This window comes from Narcine bancroftii, chromosome 3, assembly GCF_036971445.1.
Source record: "Narcine bancroftii isolate sNarBan1 chromosome 3, sNarBan1.hap1, whole genome shotgun sequence".
Classification (NCBI taxonomy): domain Eukaryota; kingdom Metazoa; phylum Chordata; class Chondrichthyes; order Torpediniformes; family Narcinidae; genus Narcine; species Narcine bancroftii.
Window position 1 is genome coordinate 37,610,735 of NC_091471.1, and position 24,694 is coordinate 37,635,428.

Consider the following 24,694-nt stretch of genomic DNA (forward strand, 5'->3'; position numbering starts at 1 on the left):
GGAACCCATGATAATAACTGATGTACCAGCAGAACCATGGCAGAAAGTTGGGACTGATCTGTTCCACGTGGATGGAAAGAATTACTTGCTGGTTATTGATTAGCTATAGAAATATCCGGAGATGGTGTTGCTTCCTAACATGTCTGCTGCTTGTGTGATCAAATATATGAAATCAACCTTTGCAAGACATGGAATTCCTCAAATCATCTACAGTGACCATGCTACAGTTGTAGAGAATTTCATAACTTTGGAGAAGAGTATGGTTTTTGACATGTGACTTCAAGTCCTCTATATCCACAGTCAAATGGTAAAGCAGAGAAAGGAGTTCACATAGTTAAACAGTTGCTTAAGAAAAAAACTAGACAGTGGCTCAGATCTGTATCTCACTCTATTGAGTTACAGAGCTTCGCCACTTGAACATGGCATGTGACTCGCTGAGCTTCTGAGGGGATGTAGACTATGCACCACACTTCCCTACTCTGTAGACCCTAACAAGAACAGATGTTGAAGATGTTGAATGGAAAAAACATTTGTAAGGGAGACAAAAAGCAAACTATGGCAAATCAGCAAGAAGATTAGTGCCGTTGACACATGACTCAGTGAGACTCAGAGATTCCAACATTTGTGACAAAAAGGCTACAGTTCTGGAGGAAGTAAATCCAAGATCCTACACTGCAGAACAGAGGAGGGTCAAATACTGAGGAGGAATCGAAGGAGCTTGCTGAAAATGCCAGAGATACTGCAGGAACAGACCAATGCAGAAGATTCAGCCTGCACAGAAAGAGGAAACACCAGCAGACCCGACACAAGCATTTGTGTTAAGATCCACATGTGTTATCAAAGCACCTGACAGAGTGCATCTATAAAAGAAAAAGAACTGCACACTTAAAAGTTTGTGCTCCTGATGGTTGTGTCTACGTTTGTGTTAAACTTTAAATTGAAATGTATTAGTGTGTCATGCTCTATTAAACATTTCAAGGAAAGGAGATGTAGTGATAAAGTTCTACCACCAGGAGAAGTCTGAGATGGAGTCTATGGCATCTTGGAGGCCTCCACATGAGGTTCTGACTGTGTGTGTTCTGTTCTTGCTGTTTGCTTTAGTTAATGTCTAGTGGTTTAAAAAGAACCCAAGTTTCTTTATTGTTATACAAGAAGCATCACAGTTTTGAGCAGAGAAATAGGGAGGTCTTACTGCAGTCACACTGGGCTTTGGTGAGACCACATTCTGAGTATTATGTAGTTTCCTCCAAATACATTCTTGAACATTCTTGCTATTGAAGAGGTGTTGCAAAGGTTCACCAGACAGATTGCTGGGATGGCAGTATTGATATATAAAAAAAGAATGGCTAGATACTGGAGAAGGAGAGGAGATTGCATTGAGACATATAAAATTTGAACAGTACTAGACAGTATTATGAGTCCAGAGGACCCCAAAACCCAGCAGTAATAAATATGTACCAAGACAAAGAATTACTTAAACAAAAGTTGCTTTTAATCTTTGAGCATGAAAAGAGAATCAAACTTTAACTTATCTCTATTGACTCACTTAACTTACTTAACCCCTTTCTAATTCTAAGCGCACATGTGTGCAATGTGTGTGTAAGTTCAGCAATGTTCTTTAGTTCACAGTCCAATCTCACTGGTTCAGGCAATCCTTGTACTGTGCACAGAAGTTAACATTAATAAAGTTCATCAGGCTTTGATGCTTAACAGGTAAATGGTTACCACTCAGGAAGGGTCTTGTTGGTTCCCAGAGAGAGAGAATTTTTCTTGTTTCAGGTCACCACAGAGTTCCTTTCTGTTTCTCCTATTCCAAGGGAAACACCGGACAGCCAGTCCTCTCCTTTGACCAGGCCGTCTTCCAAAGCTTGCCAGCTTGTCCCTCTGGAACCGATATCTGTGTCTCTCTCCTCTCTCTCTCTCTCCCTCACTCCCTCCTCTCTGAGAGCAAAGCTTCTTTCTTTTCTGCTCTCTGCCTGCAAAGATCACATGACCTTCCAGACAGCAAGTTCTGTTTTCCAGACAAAGCTGCTACTGCCTGTTGTTACATTTGTTGCCTTCTGCAAAACGACAGGCCATCGTGAGTCTGAGCACTCTTGCAAAAGGTCCTGCAAAAATTCTGTGTTTTAAAGTGTTTGTGTGTGACCTGCTCTAACAAACCTTTCCCAATTTATCTCCCAAACATCTCTATATACTCTGTCACAACATATTAGATGCAGGAAGAATGTTCCCGATATCAGGAAAATCCAGAACAAGGGGCCATAGACTAAGGATAAGGAGTAAGCAGTTAGGACTGAGATGAAGAGAAACATTTTTACTCAGATTGTGAATATGTGAAACTCCCTACCACAGAAGGTCATTGACGCCAATTCATTAAGTATGTTCAAAAGATGTGGTCCTTATGGCTAAAGGGATCAAGGGTAGAACAAAGACCATTACCTTGAATGGCATTCAATTCAGCTGGTTTAGATCCAGATTGCAATTTAAAATTGAAAATCTCCTGATTATCTCACTTGGTTCCAAAGTATAAACGAGATTGTCTATTTGACCATCAGAGATGTTCAAGAAAGAGCGTCAAGTGAATCATATAAATGTAGTTTCCATTAAGGGTTGACCCAAAAACTGCAGTTGGACTCGATGTCTTGAAATGTAATCAAATGTTTAAAAAAATTGACTATATATTTATAGGTGATGACAATTGGAACTCTTTGGAATTTTGTGGTCTTTGATATCTAGAGTATAGAAGTCTACGGCACAGTACAAGTCCTTCGGCTCATAGTGTTTTGCTGATCTAATAACCTACATTAACAACTGCCTAGACATTTCATGCTGAATTTCCTCTGTTCCATGTATCTATCTAATAGTCTCTTAAAAGATCTTAATTATACTTTCCTCCACCATCATTCCACGCACTTACCACTCTCTGGGTGAAAAAAATTACCTCTTACATTCCCCCTCTACATTCCCAAGCACCTCATGTTAGCCATTTCAGCCCTGGGAAAAAGTCTCTAGCCATCCACATGATCAATGCCTCTCATAATCTTATAAAGTGAAAGGTTTGATTATTGTCATGTAATACTACATTTAGAATATAACAAACATAAAAGTTTTTAACTTTTGTCTACTGTAAGGCAGACAGAGGGTCGTCACTTTGTCCAGCCTCCCTCACGGAAACCTAAGCACCTGGTCTTCCTAGGCTGTCTCCCCTTCAAGTACTGACCAGTCCTGAGGCGGATTACCTTCCAAGATCAGAACATTTCAGGCGTATTCAGGCTATTGTGTACTGTGTATACACCTCTACCAGGTCACCCCTCATCCTTCATTGCTCCATAGAGAAAATACCAGAATGTTCTGACTATATTTTGTTTTTGTTATCAGATTAGTTCTTTCATTAAACTGATACTGCACAAAGCTTCTGAAAGTCTCTAATAGATCTATTCTACAAAATACTGATCATAAAATAACCACAGTATACAAATCTCATTTTAAACAACCACCGCTGATCATGTTTACTTCCTTTGATATGTACCAAGAGCATGAAGGGTCAGTCTTCTGGATGGTATAGTTGATATGTACTTGGGCATTATTTTTGGAAATATAAATTTGCATAAAAACAATGGAAGTATGATTAGGTTTAACCTGCTTCAAAAGCATGTGGAATAAAATATCTTGGCAAAATATTTCTTTTTACAGCTTGCAGCAATTCAAACTAAACTTTCTGGTCTCTTTTTAAAATGCAAGACAATGACAATATACAATAGAAAGAGAACTTGATGAACAATGAAATACTCATTTGGTTAAGCACAGCATCTGCCAATGGAAAAAAAACCCAGCTATTTTATTGCATCTGAAGTTTTCACAGTTTCCTAGCCATAAAATTACTACCTCTGAATCCAACTAAGTCCTTGAATTTACTCTAGGCTACTGGTAATTAACAAATATCAGATTAAAGATTGGTGGATTACAGAAATGTCTTGCTTAGTCAAAAAACATTAGTCAGCTTACGTGCATCTGAGATCTATTCAGTAACTCTCTGCTGAATGTTTGTAAATTTGGGTATATTTGTGTGTGTGTCTGTCTGTCTGTGGAGGTATTCTGAGAGGCAGGATCTGCTTGTACTTGGAAAGGTCTAATTAGCATGGCTTTGTGTGTGGGCAATCATGTCTCAAGAATTTGATTGAGAGATGAGCAAGAAAATTGATGAAGCGTGGCAGTGGATGTGTCTCAAAGACTTTAGCAAGGCTTTTAACAAGATCCTACCCACCTCACTGACAAAAGGCAAAGGAGGAAAAACCCAACACCCAACCCCAACCAACCAATTTTCCCTTGCAACCGCTGCAATCGTGTCTGCCTGTCCCGCATCGGACTTGTCAGCCACAAACGAGCCTGCAGCTGACGTGGACTTTTTACCCCCTCCATAAATCTTCGTCCGCGAAGCCAAGCCAAAGAAGAAGAAGACAGAGAAAATCACATGGGATAACATGGAATGTGATAGATCACATGGGATCCAGGGTGATCTGGCAAACTGGCTTGATGGTAGGAGGCAGAAGGTGGTAACAGGAGCATTGTTGTTCACATTATTGACTTGGGATAAGCCGTGTTCTGCAGAGATTAGTGGTGGGCCTACTGTTGTTTGTTATCTATATTAAGGATTTGGATTACAATGTAGATACAGTAAATATGATAATACATTTGCAGGTGAGTCAAAAATGGGGGCACGGTGGACAGTGAAGAAGGTTGTCTAAGATTACAGTAGAATCCAGGTGATCAGGGAAAATGGGCCAAAGAATGGTTGATGGACAAGTGTGAGGTGTTGCACTTAGGTAGGTTAAATCAGAGCAGGACTTGCATGATGAATGGTAGGACCCTGGGGATCATTGTAGAACAAAAACACTTGGGGGTACAGGCACATAGTTCCATGAAAATGATGAAGCAGATAGGATTTTGTATTGCCCTACTCTTGAAAAAAGACTATGACTTTTTGCATTATCTGTACACCTCATGATTTGAATACACTTCTCTAAAGATTCCCTCTTAGCATCCTACGATCTAGGGGAAAAATCCCAGCCAATCCAGTCTCTCCTTAAAACTCAAGCCCTCCAATCTTGGTAACATTCTCGTGAAACATTTTTGCACCCTTTCCAGCATAGTAATATGTTCTCTGGAGATGTCTGACCAGAACTGCGCACAAGATATTAATAAGGACATTAATACAAATGCAAAGAACCAAAAGGATTCCATCTATACATTATTGTTGAATGTCCAAATATGAATGCATTTACACAAAATTCTTGCTTATTGTGCAGTAGATAACAATTTGAAAGCATTCAGAACTTTTTAACGTCTTCTGTAAACAGAGCAGTAGATTCATTTGGATTTTCTCCACCTTGTACAGATGAATCGGGGTGGTACACGGTGCAGTAAGTAGATCTTCTGGCTCCATTTCCAGAAATGCAGCTTCAGTCCTGAACTCTAGTGCTGTCTCTGTGGAATTTTCATGGTCTCCAGGTGATTGTAAAGTTTTTCTGTGTACTCTCTGGTACCACCAACCCCCACCCCTCAACCCCCACCACATCTCAAAGATTTCTGGTTTGGTAGATTAATTAGACACATTGATCCTAATGTGTAGATGAATGTTGGAATTAGCGGGGGGAGGGGTTGTGGGAGAATTTATGGGAGTGCGTGGAGAAGAAAATGGGGTTAGTGTAAGTGGGTGTATAATGGCCATCATGGATGGTGGGCCAAATGGCCTGTTTCTGTGCTGTATGAATCCATGATTCCATGAAATGTCTCAGACTCAAAGAATACTTGTCCAATGTTCCATTCTTGTGGGGAAGCAGGAAATTAAAAATCTACAAAGACGGATGAGGTGAATGGGGAAATTTGGAAAGATGGTAATTAGTCTAGAGTAGTATAAAAGCCATCCACATTGAAAGAGTTAACACACAAAAGTGCTGGAGAAACTGATGTCCATAGAAGGCAAACATGTACAGTACATCCAAAGTTTCAGGCCCATTGTCAAGATATATTATGATGGGCTCAGGCCCAAAATGTTGGTTATATATCTTTACCTCCTTTGGATGCACAGGACCTGCTGAGTTTCTCAAGCACTTTTGCACATTAGCTGCAATCATAGCCTCTTCAGACTTTCTTGTCTAAGAGACTCAAATTTATGAAGCCGCACACAGTTTGATCTCAACAGTAATAAATGCTAGCCAGAAAGAATATTCAAAGATGCTAATAGAATGCTGGTCTTTATTTCAAGGGCATTAGAATTCAAAAGTGAGGAAACAATTCTGCAGTTGTACAGGGTTTTAGTCAGTGGCCAAGGTGGAGATGCTTGTGCTTTGCGGAGATGTGCCAGAGTTGGCTGCGTCATGCGCCTAGCTGGAAGGATCTGAAGGTCTCTGTATTTTACAGTGGAAGTGTTGGAGACCGCAGAACAGCCACGTAGGGTGCTTGGCCTGGAGTTCTGGAGGCTGTGCTATCTTGGAGAGCGGGGCCCTGAGGCGGATGGTGGGATGAGCGAGGAGGTCATTGGATCTCTGTCATTACTGTGCCAAAGCTTGCGGACCCGTATGGACATGTGAACTGTGTGACAGTTCTTCACTTCAAGGTACTAGACTTTTTGAAGTCTAAGTCTATGAAAATGTAACTTGTCTCCGCTGTGACTACTGTCTAGTTTTTTTTTCATTTTTGCTGTATTGTTTGCACTGTGTATTTTTACTATGTAGCTCTGTAGGTGTGTTCTTATGTAGTTTTTTTTCTTTTGTTTGGTGTAGGAACGGTGTAGTCTTGTGTTGTCGCTGTTGTTTTTGTGTCATCATGTGATGTGTAGGTAGCATTATGGTTTGGAAGAATGTTATTTTGTTTATTACTGTGTACTGTTTTACAATCTGGTCTTAAATGACAAAGGCATTGTGTCGTATCGTATGACATCTGAAAAATTGTATTCAGTTTTGGAAATCAAACTATTAATAAATCTATGCTAGGTGTATTTATATTTATAATAATTTTTGAATGTTACAGCCAGATGCAATTTGCTAAATCAATTTCATCTTAAGAGTGCCCAATTAGACCAGTACCTCTCAACCTGTGGTCCAGAGTAATAACCAAAACGTAGTAGAAGCCCCATTGGTAGTCTGGGAGGGGTTCAAGCTCACCCTTCCCTCCCATTGCTGGTGGTCCATGGATTTGTTATGAGTGGTCTGCAGTAAGTAAAGAAATACAGTGTTCTGTCAGTGAAAGGATAAGAACACTGAGGTAGACCAACGAGTCAGTAAGACTATGATCAATGTTTTCTAGGTCGATTTAATAGCCATAGATATTTGTATTTCTCTTTATAAATACATGAATAGAGTTGTGTTCTGGCCTTAAATTGTTTTGGGGTATAAGAGAGTGAGTGTTTTTGAATACTCCAGTCGATGTTTAACAACTGCCTATTGCCTTCCCGACTCACTGAGTTCCTCCAGCATTTGTGCGTTGCTTCAGTTTTCCAGCAAATATGGTCGTTCTTGTTTGCCATGGTGAGATTGCTAGTTTGAAGGTGGCTTACCCTTTAGCTGAGAGTCCAGCAACTAAAATGATCGCCTGTAACTCTCACATTGCTTTTCTAGGAATATTGGGATGGCCTTTTGTTTCATGTATTCTGTATAAATAGATAAACAACAAATAAAGAATTTTTAACCATTTTATGGTAATCAGAAATAATCAAATTGTTTTTACAAACTTCTTAATTAATGAAAAGCAACTTAGTTAAATAAATAACCAAATACAAATCCAGCAACTTAACTAATGATACACAGCTGAGAAAACTGATATTTTGAATGAGCCAGTATTGATGACCACAGCAAATTCATTTGACTTACTGAGGAGAAACGAGTCACAAGAAATACATAACATTACAAAAAATATTACAGCACTTCTTCCACAAAACATTAGCGAAGGGAAAGCAGTTTCAAGTCCATGTAGGCTACAGTATTCAACTTCTTTGGATCTTTTGTTTAAATATAAGTATATAATAGATCAAATTCTGTAAAATCTGTAAAAGCATTTGTTGAAGACATTTTGCACTTATAAATTTTGCATGCATTGTTTTTTTTTTTCATTTTCATGTTCAGGAAGTACGTGCCAAACTATGGAATGCCATTTCTGCTTTAATTTTAATTCCTTGAATCTAATCATCTGATTCTTTACTTAGTGGCCTCTTGAATAGCAATAGCAGGATTAAATTGCATGGCCCATGGATCACCTGTTGGGAAATACTGTCGAGGTAAGTGAGAGAAATTATTGTTGTGAGTCAGGCTAAAAGCAAAAATGTTTCTGTCTCTTTCATCTATGATATGGTTCCCATTAAACATGTTAGCCACAAAGCTTTCTCTTTCTTTTGCTGCTGTTTTGCAGATAAAGATCTTGGAATTTTGAGCATCTCCGTTAAAATGCTTCTTAATATTGTCCAGCTCCATCTTGTTTGCCTTTGTAATTCTTTCCTCTTCGTTTGGCAGGATGCTTGTCCCACTTTCATTGGAAATTGTGCCCTGAGAAGGGCCACCCTGGAGGTGGAGGAGGTTTGCGGAGTGCCAGGCAGCAGGTTTATGACCCCGGCGAGGTCGTGGCAGGCGGCAGCTCAGTCTCTTGATGTGTCTGTGCAGGTGGTCAGAGCGGGTAAAGCTCTTGAAGCAGTACACACATTGGTAAGGACGGACTCCTGTGTGTATCCGCATGTGGTTTTTTAGGTCATAGTTATGTACAAACCTGGCACTGCAATGAATACACATGTAAGGCCTTTCCCCTGTATGCTTTCGCATGTGAATCTTCAGCTTGTCCTGTCTTTAAACAAAAAAATCACATAAGATCACAGAAGGAAACACAACATGAAAGAATATGTTTGTGATGTGTTCAAAGTAGGTTTGTGAATGCTCTTTAATTTTTTTTAACATCCATAAAGTAGTAAAACATTTCAAGGCAGTTCACAAAAATATTACCGTTAAATTTAATGAGATCCCTCAAGATTGCTGCACAAGTTGATAGGGTGGTTAAGAATGCATAGGATGTGCTGATGTTCAGTATTCAGGGAATTAAGCTCAAGAGCGATAAGGTAATGTTGCAGCTCTATTAAACTCTGGTTAGACCCTACATGGAGAATTGTGTTCAGTACAAATCACCTCATTACAGGAAGTATATTGAAGCTTGAGAGGGGTTGCAGAGGAGATTTACCAGGATGCTACCTAGAATAGAGGACATGTTTTCTGAAGCAATGTTGACAGAGCTAGGGCTTTTCTCTTTGGAGTGGAGAGAGCCAGCACTTTTTTTCCCAATCAAGCACCAGAGGGCATCTGTTGAAGGTGAATGGAAGAAAGCTTAGAAGAGACATCAGCGGTAAGAATTTTATTTTACACAGATAGTCATGTGTGCGTGGATTGCATTGCCAGGGGTGTACAATAGGGACATTTTTTTAAAAAAAACCTCTTAGATTAGCACATAGATGTAAGAAAAGTAAAGGGTTATGGGTGTGAGGTAGTGAAGGATTAGATTTTTGTGGAGTAAATTTATATAGGTCAGCACAACTACATGGGCCAAAGGGCCTGTAATATCCTGTAATATTCTATAGACAAAAAGAAATACAAGGTTGATGATCAAAAGTTCTATTAGGTAGGCTTTTAAGGAGCACCTTAAAAGAGAAAAGGAGAGGCAGATATAAGGTATATGAGGGAGTGATGGTGATTGAAGCCCAGAACTTATAGCCTTCAAGGCTACTAAGGCTGTCACTAAAGGTGTGTTCAAGAAGCCAGAATTGGAATGATGCAGATCTCCTTGCAGATCGCATTGCTGGAATAGATTACAGAGGTAGGAAAGGATGAGATCATGAAGCAACTTTAAAATAAGGGTTAGAACTTTAAAAGTGAGTATTTTCTCAACTGGGTCAGCAAGATCAAGGGCAGTGGGTGAATAGTGCAACACACAAAAGTGCTGAAGAAACCCAGCAGGTCACGCAGCATCCATAGGAAGTTAAAGATAGTCAATGTTTTAGGCCTGAGTCCTTTGTCAGGAATGCCACAATAGTGTATTGCACAAGACCCCAGAATCTGCAGATTTTCTTGTTTAACTGGTAAGTGATCAGGACTTGATTCCAGTGAAATCTTGGATGAACACATTTGGGAGGGTAGAACAACTGAGGTAGAGGTAACAAAGCAACGAATGGACTGTGGTAAGGCACTGTCAGGTAATGTCATGGAATTAGAATTTGGATACAACGATGATATGCAAAAATGTTTCAGAAGTGACCTTGATTCTTCAGTGATGGGCCCCTCCACTATCTGCTGTTCGCTGAGCCTTTCTGTAAAGCCTTTCTCTTTTGACACCATGCGAGTACATAATTGCTCTGTTCTGAGGAGTCTAATGCAGTTTTCTAGGTTTATTTTCACCGATGCAAGTTGCAAATTCCCCCCCCCCCCTTGACTTCTACAGGCAGCAGCAGGTCCTGTAACCTGATGGAAATTTTAATTTTATTGGAGGGAGATGCACTTAGGATCCAGTCCTTCCTTCTTCCTTTGTTACCATAAGTAATAATACATTTTGGTTGAATGAAGTATTTATTTTGGACAAGGCAAATCACTGCAAAAACTCTCAGTTCTCTCTTGAATAGTGAAACGAAAATCTTGAAACCCATTTCAACTACTGGGTGCATCACATGAGAGTTTAGACTCCCCTCTAACACTGAACTCTCTTGGTGCTGTGCTTACATGCACATGGACACAAATAAATAAGCCTTTGACCATAATTAAAGGTGTTACCAAATGAAATTAACAACCAATTCCCTGAAAGGTCAATTAAAAACACTGCAAAATCTGTATCTCAGTAGTTGGCACTCTCCAAATACTCCCAACTGCTATTTGTGTACTTTTACTGTAGCCTGAAATAGCATTTTAGTGAAATAACACAATTTGGAACAGGTGGCTCTACAAATGGAATAGATTCCAACATTCAAAGTACTCTACTGTGGTGTAAAAAGAGGAAGATTCTTCCCAGGTTAATTTCAACTCTGAGGATGGTGCATCCAGTGGACCAGGTAAAGAGAGACGTTTGAACAGCTCAAAGTTGTAAAATTGGATATTAGCTCTACAAGGAAAAGAGAAGGAAGAGGATGAATTCTGCTTTTGGCAGCTGTAGACAATTATGATGTCTTGCCCCCAAAACAACTACAAGGAAAAGAGAAGGAAGAGGATGAATTCTGCTTTTGGCAGCTGGAGACAATTATGATGTCTTTCCCCCAAAACAAACAAAAAAATAAAATGCCAGTCTGGACCACAGATGGAAGTATTTGGCAGCATGTTTTAGCTGCCATGTGGTTGAGTGCAGAAATGAATTTGCATGTTTAAAAGGAATCTTAAGAAAAGCTCTTTACAGATTATTTTTTGCACGAATCAGTACAGGCAGGTCTTGACAAAGTAGTTAAATATAGTAAGCTACAATAATGCAAAGCTGAGTTGGCTGCATGCCTTGTTGTTTTATCAAACTGTTAATAATGGCAATGATCTAATCTTCACTGTAAAAAGAAATGCAGCAACATTAAGTTGTAATTAGGGGATTTATAATCGTCGATTATAGATCTTAACATTTCCTCCAAATTGGCAATACTTTAACTTGTGGTAGATTAATGTTCAACTTAAAGCTCCTCCTGTCATGCCCCACCCTATCCCTGACCAAATCATATTTTCAATTCGTTTAAAACTATTACTTGATGGTTAATTTTAAATCAGCCGATTAGCAACATTTTAGATAAATATAACATCATTCAAGATAACCCAAGAAAATAAGCAGCACTCCTTTTAGTTCCTTCCATATGTAATTTTTTGCACAATATACTGAACACAGGGGGAAGCAAAATGTGGAACCTGGTTTGTCAATAAAATTAATTCCTCAGTTTGAGCATTTGTACTTTTAGATATGATATTCACATAGGTGAGCATTTCATGCCGGAATAATAAATATAATAAATAATATAATAATAATAATATAATAAACATAAGGTGTCAATAAGATTTAGAAGAAAAATTATGCTATTCAGCCCATCGAGACTGCTCCACTATTTGATCATGGCTGATTCATTTTTCTTTCTCAACCCCATTCTCCTGCCTTCTTCCATAATCTTCTCAACCTCCACTTTAAATATACCCAATGACTTGGTCTCCACAACTGTCTGTGGCCACGAATTCGAAAGATTCACCACCCTCAAGGTAAATAAATTCCTCCTCATCTTTTTCCTAAAGGGATGAACATATTCTGGAATAACTGGAAACATCTTCTCCATATTGTATAAGACGTTGGTGCGGCCTAATTTGGAGTTCTGTGTGCAGTTCTGGTCGCCTAATTATAGGAAGGATATAAACAGAGTGGAGAGAGTGCAGAGAAGGTTTACCAGAATGTTACCTGGGTTTAAGCATCTAGAGTATGGGGAGAGATTGGACAGATTGGGTCTTTATTCTTTGGAGCGTAGAAGGTTGAGAGGGGATTTGATAGAAGTATTTAAGATTATGAAAGGGATAGACAGAATGGATGTGGATAGACTATTTCCGTTAAGAGGAGGAAAGATTAAAACAAGAGGACATGAGTTAAGAATTAAGGGGCAGAGGTTTAGAGGTAACATGAGGGGGAACTTCTTTACTCAGAGAGTGGTAGCCGTGTGGAATGAGCTTCCGGGAGAAATAGTGGCGGCGGAGTCAATTGTATTATTTAAGAAAAGGTTGGACAGGTATATGGATGAGAAGAAGATGGAGGGTTATGGGCATTGTGCAGGGAGGTGGGACTAGAAAGGGGTGTTTGGTTCGGTGCGGACTAGAAGGGCCTAATGGCCTGTTTCCATGCTGTAATTGTTATATATGTTATATATTATGTTATATATTCATTCTTTCAATATGCAGAAGAATGAGATTCCCCCCTCATTCTTCTGAACCTCTGTGAGTACAGGCCCAGAGCTATCAAATGCTCCTCATACATTATCCCTCTCATCCCTAGGGTCATTCTCATAATCCCCCTTTCAACCCTCTCCAAAGTTAACACATTCTTCCTTAGATATGGAGCCCAAAACTGCTCACAATACTCCAAATACCCTATAAAGCCTCAGTATTACATCTTTGCTCTGATATTTTAGTCCTCTCAAAATGAGTGTTAACATTGCATTTGCCTTCCTTACTACCAACAAACTGCAAGTTAACACTAAGGGAATCCTGTACTTGGACTCCCAAGTCCCTCTTGTCCTCGGATTTTTTGAATTTTCTTCCCATTTAGAAAATAATCTACCCTTTATTCCATACACTTCCCTGCACTGGATTCCATCTGTCACTCCTTTCCCCAGTCTCCCAACATGTCTACCTACTTCTACAGACTCTCTGCTTCATCAACACTACTTGCCCTCCACCTATCTTTTCATCATTGCAAACTTATGTCATCCAAATCATCAACATTTTACATGGAAAAACAGCAGATCGAATATTGACCTCTGCCAAACAAAGAAAAGGCCGCCTTTATTCCCAATCTTGCCCTCCTGCCAATCTTCGATCCATGCCAGTATCATTCCTGTAATAACATCGGTTGCTATCTTGCTTAACAGTCTTGTGCGGCTCCTTGACTCTCCTTTATCTATTCTGGTTGTTATCCTCAAATAATTCCAACAGATTTGTCAGGCAAGATCTCCCCTGAAGGAAGCCATGCTGACTTTGGCCTATTTTATCATGTCACTGAAACTTCATCCTTAATAATGGACTCTAAATCTTACCAACCACTGAACTCAGGCTAACTGGCTTATAACAACTTCCTGTCCTTTGCCTTTCTCACTCCTTAAAGAGTGGAGTGATATTTGCAATTTTCCATTCCTGACTCTAGTGATTCTTGAAAGATCACTGTTAATTCCTCCACTCAAATTCTGTCCTCTAACTCACTCAAATTTCTGATATGAGGGTGGTATCTTCCACAGTGAAGACTGATGTAAAATACCAATTCAGTTCATCCACCATTTTGTTTTGTTCCCACTACTACTTCTCCGCTTTCACTTTCCAGGGATCTGATGTCCACTCTTGTCTCTATTTTGCTCTTTGTACGTCTGAGAAACATTTAGGTATCCTCTTTTAAATTATTGTTTACCTTCATGTTTAATCTTTTCTCTCCTTATTGTTTTTTATTTATCTTCTGTTGGGTTTTAAACCTATTCAATACTCCAGCTTCCTGATAATTTTGGCAATATGTGTGCCCTTTCTTTGGCTGCTTTCAGGTGGCCAGAATACCCGACTGTAAAGCCGCCTATTCTACCCCAATGCGGCTCTAGGGTGGCCAGGAGGAGCACTTACATAACCCTCCTCCTGTAGGTATATTCTCCGGCTCAGAGAATCCCCTGTTGCACCTGAAAGCAGCAGTGGGACAACGGCCACAGTCCACAGGAGCTGGCATTCGCTTGGACGCTGTCTCCTTCAGCTGGCACGTTCAGGTGACAGAAAGGCGTCTTCTCTGCAGCCACCTGAACTTCCTAGCTGCACTCCTCCAGCTACGTCTGCTGATGCATTATCTGCATCCAAGCACCTGAAAGTGGCTTTTGACTTCCCTTGATTGCCTCATAGCCACTTGAGCAAGTCTAAGTACAGGTGGGATCCAGAGCCAGGACAGTTACTGGGGCCAAAGAGGACGATAACTGACAGCAAGGAGTGTCTGCTTGTGCTGGATCCTAATCCACCCGGTGAGGACTGAGCAGCTCCTGGAGTGGCAGGAAGCAGCTGCAAATGAATCTGATTTACTTGTTATGTAAAAATGCTAGAAACCCAGTTTGATTATGGACATAATTAATCTTGTCACTTGTTTTGACCATTTGTTTTTCTGTGAATTTTTAAATCCAAAATGGCATCTGAGAGTGGTGACTTTTTGTGATGCCTGAACAAGATTCAAAGCTAAACTTTTCACTGTAGTTCAGCATATGTGGCAATAACAATAATTTGCGTAGATAACATCTATTCCTCAGCAACTCAAAATTTATTAAATGATAATAATAATGTTACAATGAACTACAATTTAAAAGAAAAAAACAAAAGTATTTGAATCCAGTTATTCATTTGTCTTTCACTATTTATTGACCATCACACTGCACAATGACCCTCAGCCACTACATGATAAGAAAGAGGAAGTTGGGATAAAGGGGAAACTTGGGTCATGTCAGTCAGACAGTTCAATCAAAGAATGGCATAAGCAGCATCAGGCTGGGCTGATCCTTCTCACCAGTGAAACAGAAAAGCCTGGAAAATTAACAAAATGTTAATCAAAGATGACTTACCAAAGAACAGATTACTATAACTAACGGAATAAACCTTCATGGGGTGATCCCGCTTAATTCACAGATACAGCCACAGGGTACTTCAAAAGAAGTTCCCATTATTATTTCTCCACCATCATTTTCTATGAGTCCTTTACCTATTTTCACCTCTCTTTTACTCTTTATATAAGAAGTTTTTTTGTATCCTCTTTAGTATTATTTGCTAGCCTTCTACACTTTGCACTCCTCACTGTCCAGCGCTCGGTCGCATTCATGTTTAATAATGTCAAGAGGGGAAAAATCAAAAATGACAAGATTGCAAGGTGGAGGATCGAGCTCTCCACCTACTATTATGACATTCCCTATTGGCCAGGAGCTCTTAATGACCCTCCAGATGTCTTATCCAGAGGAAGCTGTGCCTCTGCACACACTAGCCAACTGCAGTCTATGCATAATGAGATCTGCCATCCAGTTGTCAACCACATGGCTCATTTTGTCAAGGCGTGCTATCTGCCCTACTCCATGGAAGACATCAGGGAAATGATCAGGTCTTGCCAGGTCTTCACTGAGTGCAAGCCACACTTCTACTGCCCCACAAAAGCGCACCTGATCAAGTCATCCAGGCCCTTCGATCGGCTCAGTGTCGATTTTAAGGGACCTCTCCCCTCCACGAATGGGAACACTTTCTTCCTCTCTGACAATGATGAGTGCTCCCGGTTCCCGTTCGCCATCCCATCTCCAGACACCTCCACTTCGTCAGTCATAAAGACCCTAGACTCCATTTTCGCCCTGTTCGGGTATCTTAGCTATATTCATAGCGACTGGGGCTCATCCTTTATGAGTGACGAGCTATGTCAGAACCTGCTGGTGAGGGGCATCGCATCCAGCAAGACTACAGGCTACAACCCCCAGGGGAATGGGCAGGTTGAAAAGGAAGGCTGTCAAACTGGCCCTGAAGTCAAAAGGCCTTCCAGACTCACCCTGGCAGGAAGTCCTCCCTATGGCACTCCATTCCATCCGGTCGCTACGATGTACCGCAACCATCACTACTCCTCAGGAGCTCCTATTCAATTTTGAAAGAAGGATGGCATCGGGAACTACACTCCAAACCAGGCTCACCACTCAGGACTTTTTCAGGAAGCACGTGAGGAGAAGCAAGACTGACCCCTTGGTGGAAAGGGTGAAACTGCTCCACGCCAATCCCACGTATGCCTATGTGGAGTACCTGGATGGCAGGGAGGACACCCGTCTCCATCAGGGACATGGCACCTGCCGGAACAGAAGGTCCGTTGCCTCAGGTGCTCTGTGAGCCACGGAGTTCTTTCTCACCACCCTCAGTCAGGGCCTTGGGGGATCCGGTACAGGAGCCAGAGACCCAGCCCGCCTCTCCTTCCTTAAAAGGGGACCAGGAAACTCAAGCAGCTCAAGGCCCCCCGGTGCTAAGGCACTCCACCACAATCTCCAGACCCCCAGATCTGGAGATCTGTAAATTTTTAAATAACTGTATATTTTTCAACCAATTTTTTTCAGAACCTATGTTCTTTGTCTTCATTCACAGACCCTAAATTCGACAGGAAACTGTGAATGCAGTGAACTGGGATTCACTAGTAGTGTGTTGTGCTGATGGCCGGCCCCGCCTCCCGGCTCCGCCCCCATCTGCTCACATATAACCCTGGTTTCCCGCCTAAACTCAAAACCCTTCTGAAGACTACTATGAAACCCTACCCATAATTATAAGTTAATAAAAGTGTTTGTTCTCCCTCCAGTCGTGAAAGCTTTTATTCACACTACATCCTGCTTCCTAGGTGTGATTGCATCCCTGTAACTCAAATGATCAGTACTTCATCCAACTCCAGCTCGAATTCCCTAACACAGTTTGTGAGGAGCTGCAGTTGGATGCACTCCTTGCAGATGAAGCAATCAGGGATAGTGCTGGCTTCCTTGATTATCCACATTCTCTAAGAGGAACATATCCTTGCCCTGGCTATCATTTCCAATGTCTAATAAAGGGCAAAGCATAAGAAAAACATGTCCATACATTGTCTCAACCCTTGAACCTCCCCCTCAGCCTCTGCTCCTTGAAGCCTCATGAACCACAGCCTCAAATTCCCATCCTACACTGGGCCTCTCAAACAAAACCTCAAATTCCCATTCCTGCACTAGGCCACTCACATACTGGCCGCTCCACAATAGCTGCTCTGCTTGACCTTATCTTCCTTTTGTTGGCTATATCTAATTAGCTAATGAAGAAATTTAACCAAGCACCTTTTTCTCTTGCTGCTTTTTAAACATTTCTCCTCTCATTCACAGTACTACTCTCACAATCCCAATGAGACCCACGAAACTCTACTTTTTAAACTCTTCTCCCTAACCTGAGTGTAGCTTCCTTGAACTGCAAGTCTTGGTCTGCTCCTTTTTAAACTTACATAAATGTATAAAATGTGAACAAACTAGGTGGAGGATACCCTATGGTGGCAATGTCCAGAACCAGGAATCACTGTCTGAAGGTATGGGGAAGGCAGTTAGGCATGAGATGAAGAGAAATGTTTTCCCTTAAAAAATGGTGAATCGGTTGAAGTCTCTCCCACAGAAGGCAACTTAGGCAAAATCATTAATTATATTAAAGAATATTACAGCACAGAACTGGCCCTTCAGTTCACGATGTTGGGCCACCCTATAGAAACATACTCTACAACAATCTAATCCTTCTTTACCTCACACCAATAACCCTCTATTTTTCTTACATTCCAGATGTCTAACTAAAAATCTTTTAAATATCCCAATTGTACCAGCCTCCACCACCACCTCCAGGAATGCATAATTCTCTGTGCAAAGAAATTACCTCTAACATCTCTCCAGAAATTTCCTCCAGTCACTTTAACTTTTGTCACACGAGGAGAAAGATACTGACTTTCCACCCTATCGAAGTTCCTCATAATCTTTTATACATCCATTAAGTCATCCTTCATCCTAAGAAAACCCCTAGCTCTGTCAGCATTGCCTATAAGACAAGTTCTCCAATACAGGCAACATCCTGATAAATCTTCTCTGCAACCCCGACAAAGCATCCACATCCTTCCTGATAATGAGGTGACCAGAACTGCATCTGAACCAGAGAGAACTGCAGGGCTGTTGTGCTCTGGTGATTACAGAAACTTGGTTCCAGGACTCCATTCTAGATTCAGCGATCCAGCTAGATGACCTTATCTCCTTCAGAGCAGACAGATATGCTGCTGCTTCTGGCAAGACTTGAGGAAGGGGACTGTGCATTTACATCAGCGAGAACTGGTGCTCAAATTTCTCTGTTGTAAAGACCTTCTGCTCAGCAGAGTTAGAGAGATGGTGAAATGCAGAGCCTTCTACTTACCCAGGGAATTCATGGCCACACTGATTGCTGGAGTTTACGTTCCGCCTTCGGCAAATGAGGATGAAGCAATGAAAGGAGTATTATAATGCCTTCTGTGGAGACCAGACATCTCACCCTGATGGCTGCATGATTGTAGCTGGCGACTTCAACCACGCCAACCTGAAAACTTCTACCACGGTTTCAACAGTAGGTTCACTTTGCCACCAGAGGAGAGAACACCTGAGATCCAGGGTACCCCCAACATCCCTGGTGTATACAAGGCTGCCTCTTAGCCAACCTTGTATTCTCTGACCTTCTCCATGGATTGTTACCTTGTCGTGGTGGAGAAGGTTGTGTGGTCCTGAGATCCCTAGAGTGGTGTCATCTGGAGCTATGCTCCTGGTAGGGTCACGCATGGCGGTAAGGTCGAGGGTGAGGTGCTAGATGAAGAAGAATCCAACCAAGAGCTCAATGGTGGAACAGGCAGGTGAAGTTACTTTGAATTCAATGGCTATGAAGGCAGACGAAGGCTGCAACAAATCCATCAGTTTCCATTGCCTTGGTTTCCATGCTATTGAAATTAGTTGATTGATTTGTGAAGTATCGTATGCTTCTTGGAGTGCAACATTAAGTACCATTAAACAAATACATGCTTCTTAGCATGGGTAATAGCATCTTCGCTCTATGGAAAATGGAATGAAGTCCATCATCTTCGACCTCAAGGGATAGCCAAGATGACGACTCTGATCACATCTCTGTCTTATAACCCTGGCATAATGGACTGCTGGAAAAATGAATGAAATCAGTTCACAGGGAGATCAGGAGATGGCTGGGGGTGGTTGGGGGGAGTGTGTGGTGGTGGGAAGGGGTGGTGGCAGCAGGGCCAGTGCAGCACTATCAGATTGCTTTGAGAGCACAGACTGGAGGTGTTTCAGGAATGCTGCCACCTACAAACATGGACAAGTACACAAGCTCAGTGACTGGCTACATTAGCTAGTACATTGAGGATATCATGGAGATCAAATGCGGCACAACCAGGGCTAACCAGAAACTATGGTTGGATGCACAGGTCTGTGCATTTCTCAGAGCTTGTTATGCAGCCTTCTGGACAGGAGACAAGTTGCCACAAAGATCAGCCAGAGCCGAACTCTCTCATGCAATCTGGAAGGCAAAGTGTGGGTATGGACAGAGGATCCATGGTCAGCTGTGTGACACTGCAACACAAGGGGCATGTGGCAAGGTATCAAAACAATAACAGACCACAAAAGAACCTTGAAAGTCAACAACAAATAGTCAACAACAAATGACTGAACTTCTATGCATGGTTCGACGAGAAGAACTGACTGACTTCAAAGAAAGCTCCATCTGCCCCTAAAGAACAGGCCCTTTGTGTAGCCATGGCCAAGATGACAAGAATCCTATCCAGGGTGAACCCACACAAAGCAACAGGACCAGACCACAGACCCAGCCCGGTACTGAAGGACAGTTTAGCTCAACTGACGAAAGTCCTTACAGAGATCTTCAACATGTCATGCAGCAGTCCATAATCCCCATGGGTTTCAAGACAGCCATCATCATACCGATACTAAAGAAGGTGACATTAACAGGCCTCAAAGACTGCAGACCAGAGGCACTGACCTCTAGAATTATGAAATGCTTTGAGTGTCTGGTGATGGAATGTATCAAAGCACACTTTCCAGAGACACTGAACCCATTTCAATTCACCCACAGACAGAATCATTCCACTGACAATGGTATATCCTTGTCCTTTCTCTTCATCTTTACCCACCTGGAAAAAGACACCACATGACTTCAACTCAGCACTTAATACTATCATATCCTAGAAGATGGTGGAGAAGTTACCCTTGCTGGGACTCGACTGGATTCTGGACTTCCAAACGGAAAAACCTCTCTCTGTCCAGTTGAGTACCGTCATGCTGAGTACTGGCACATCTCAGGGCTGTGTGCTTAGCCTGCTCCTGTTCACGCTACTGACCCACAACTGCAACACCAGATCCAGCTCCAACAGACCCATCAAGTTTGCAGATGACATGACAGCAGTTGGCCTCTTCAGCAACAACAAGTCATAATACAGAGAAGAGATGGGAAATCTCGTGAAATGATGTGAGGATAACAACCCGAGTCTAAATGCGGACAAGACAAAGGAAATGATGAGGACTTCAGGAGGACCAAGGATGACCACCCTCCGCTACACATTAAGAGCCAGGTAGTGGAGAAACTGGAGTGCACCAAGTTCCTTGGAGTCTATCTAAGAAATGACATATCCTGGACACTCAACATCTCCTTGCTTGACAGGAAGGCGCAACAGCAACTGCATTTCCATTGAAGGTTGAGATGGGCAAGGCTACTGGCCACCATTCTGTCAACTTTCTACAGGAGCTCAGTCTAGAATGTCCTGGCCGATGGCATCATTGGGTGTTGCAGTTGCTGGAGAGCAGTGGATCAGAGATCAATGTATAGGACAACAAAAGCAGCAAAGAGGATCAATGGGGTCTCTATTCCCCCCATCAAAGAGATTTACTGGGATCATTGTTTTAAGTGGGCTCGCAAAATCAGTAAGAATCACTATCACCTGCAGGCATCATCTTCTAGCTACTTCCATCAGGTAAAAGATACAGAAGTATCAGAGCCAATATTTAGGAATATGTGCAATTCAAAAAAATTATATAAATTAAATTACTCACCTTTGCTTAAAAAGGTTGAAGAAGACTTGAACAGATGGAGAGTTTTACCAATAACATTAGTTGGAAGAGTTAATTGTGTCAAGAAGAATATATTTCCAAGAATTCAGTACCTATTTCAAATATTGCCAATCCACTAATTCTTAGAGTTTTTTCAGGAGTTAAATACATATGTCAGAAAATTCCCCTGTGAGGATAAGATGTCCAGAGTCTCCATAGAAAAACTGACATGGAAATATGATTTGGGAGGTTTACAGCTCCCAAATTTAAAAAAATTATTTCCGAGCAGCCCAGATGAGATTTCCTACTTCCTTTTTTGATGAAGGGGACAAACCTGCATGGTAGAAAATAGAACTAGAAAAAGTAAGAGAGAGAATAGCAGAAAATTTTATATATAAATAGAAAGCAAAATTAATATTTGGTGAGAAAGAAGCCCCTTGTTAAAACATATAATTAATATTTGATGTAAAATAAATTATGAGATTGGAACAAAAAAGGGACTATCTCCTAAAATACCTCTGATTCAAAACAGGCTTATCCCTTTTACAATAGGTAATAACATTTTAGAGACTTTGTCTTTAAGGGGATCAAATATATCAAGGATTGCTATGAGCAAGGGCAACTTATGTTATCTGAACAATTAAAAATAAATGGAATCCTTAACAACATAATCTGCTGCTATTTTCAATTAAGAGCATACATGAAGGAAAAATTGGGGCCATCAATGTTTTTACCAAAGTGTAGTGATGTGCATCGAGTCCACGCTGCTGAAGATCCAGCTGCGCTGGGTGGGTCACGTTTCCAGAATGGAGGACCATCGCCTTCCCAAGATCGTGTTATATGGCGAGCTCTCCACTGGCCACTGTGACAGAGGTGCACCAAAGAAGAGGTACAAGGACTGCCTAAAGAAATCTCTTGGTGCCTGCCCCATTGAACACGGCCAGTGGGCTGATCTCGCCTCAAACTGTGCATCTTGGCGCCTCACAGTTCGGCGGGCAGCAACCTCCTTTGAAGAAGACCGCAGAGCCTACCTCACTGACAAAAGGCAAAGGAGGAAAAACCCAACACCCAACCCCAACCAACCAATTTTCCCCTGCAGCCGCTGCAACCGTGTCTGCCTGTCCCGCATCGGACTTGTCAGCTACAAACGAGCCTGCAGCTGACGTGGATATTTACCCCCTCCATAAATCTTCGTCCGCGAAGCCAAGCCAAAGAAGAAAGAGTGATGTGGAGACTCTGATTTGAAAGGGAAACACAAAGAAATTCCCTTTGGCAATGTATTTCTTACTTCAAATGGGAGGCCCTAAACAAGGGTTTCATAAGTCTAGAGAAAGAGATGGGAATCAGACTTAAATGTAAGTATTAATGAGCAAAACTGGTCTGATTTATGTAAGAACAGTATGACAAATATAATAAATGTAAGATATAGATCAGTACAATACAATTTTTTACATCAGTTATATCTCACGCCATAAGTTAAAGTCAGACTTATCAGATAAATCCTTTAGATGTGGCAAAGAGAAAGGAACTTTCTTACACTTGACTTAGTCATGTTCCAAAGTGAGACCTTGTTTGGGTGGATTTAGGAAATTTTTTAGAACAGATTATTGGAATTCCATTTCCAAAAAACACAGAATTGTTTTTACTGGGAAATATAATGGGGATAAGACCAAAATTGGAATGATTTAAATATCAGGTTGAATTTGTTAAAATTGCACTGGCTGTGGCCAGAAAGTGTATTGCAGTTACTTGGAAGCCTGACTCCCATTTTAGTATGAGATGCTGGAATGCAGAAAGGCATAGCTGTGTTCCCCTTGAGAAAATTAATTACAACTTAAGAAATAAGTATGACATATTTCTGAAAATATGGAAATCATATTTACATATCTCAGGTGTAAATCTTTAGTTGTGTTTCTTCCAATCCTCAAATCCACATTAACCTTCTCCAAAGAAGAAGACTAGTTAAATAATAAATTGAAATCTGTGGAGTGAATGGCACTTTCCAGGTACCTTTCTTATTTTTCCACTCTATATTTCTTTCTTCTTTTTCTCGGGGTCTTTTGGGTGAATGAGGAGTTGGAGGGTTTGGGTTATGTGGCAGAATATGTTGTGTTTTATATTGTATATAGATATGTTTTTGGGAGATAAATCAGCACAGGTTTTTTTTAGTGTAGGTCACTTACAAACATATCTCATTTAAAATACTGGAGCTCTGCTCAAGCTAGACATGCCTGCCCCGAATGCCTTTGCAAAAGCTTTGGGGTGTGCCCAAGGGACTTCACTAATGGATTGCTGTTTTGAAAAACAACAGATGAAAGAACTCGTCAGAGCTGCAGACTGTCTGAATGCAGTTTGCTGTCCTAAGAGGTTTTGCAAGCAGAGAGAGTAAAACAGGCTTTTCCCTGAGTGACAGTGAGAACGAGAGAGAATTCAGTTCAGCAGCAACAGCTGGGACTGGAACAGGACAAGCTGGCAAGCTTGTGGAAAACCCCCATTTTGAAGACGGGTTGTGAGTGCTTAGTTCAGCCTGGTCAAAGCCCTTGTGGTCCATACAAGAGGAGAGGACTGGCTGCCTAACATTTCACTTGAAATAAGAGAAACAAAAAGGAACTCTGTGGTGACCTGAAAGTAAGAGGTTATCATGTGGAAAACCCTGATGGAGCAGGTTTCTTCGGCATGACATTGACATAGCTGATTAGAAGGGATCAGTTTGTGTCCAGTGAACAAAAAATCTCTCTCTGAAAACCGACAAGAACCTTCCTGAGCGGTAACCATTTACCTTTCAAGCACCAAAGCCTGGTGAAATTCTGTACACAGTATAAGAATTGCCTGCAACCAGTGAACTTGGAGGAATGAGAAGTGAAATTGGACTGGGAATTAAATAACTTTTCTAACCTTACTCACACATTGCATACACATGCACTTAGAATTAGATGGGGGTTAAGTTAGATTAAATACGTTAATGCACTACAATGTGGATAAATGTGAGGTTATCCACTTTGGTAATACAAACCGGAGGGCAGAATGGCAATAGATTAAGAGATGGGGAAGTGCAGAGAGACCTAGGGGTACTTGTACATCAATCTCTGAAGGCGAGCATGCAGGTACAGCAGGTGGTTAAAAAGGCAAATGGTATGTTGGCCTTCACATCAAGAGGGTTTGAGTCTAGGAACAAGGATACCTTACTGCAGCTGTACAGGGCCTTGGTGAGACCCCACCTGGAGTATTGTGTGCAGTCTTGGTCACCTTATCTAAGGAAGGATGTTCTTGCAATGGAGGGAGTGCAGAGGCGATTCACCAGGCTGATACCTGGAATGGCAGGAATGACTTATGAGGAAAGATTGCGCAAATTGG

The 24,694-nt window shown here is 41.3% G+C and overlaps 1 protein-coding gene across 13 annotated transcripts in view; it reads right to left on the minus strand.

Annotated features, from left to right (window-relative positions):
• Positions 1-7,676: 7,676 nt before the first annotated feature.
• LOC138757088 (zinc finger and BTB domain-containing protein 7C) overlaps positions 7,677-24,694 on the minus strand; it is a 259,055-nt gene continuing 242,037 nt past the window's right edge. For all 13 annotated transcript variants that reach the window (XM_069923845.1, XM_069923842.1, XM_069923846.1 and 10 more), the window contains one exon: positions 7,677-8,829. In XM_069923845.1, the coding sequence (XP_069779946.1) occupies positions 8,193-8,829 (637 nt within the window). In that variant the 3' untranslated portion in view covers positions 7,677-8,192. The remainder of the gene's footprint in view (positions 8,830-24,694) is intronic.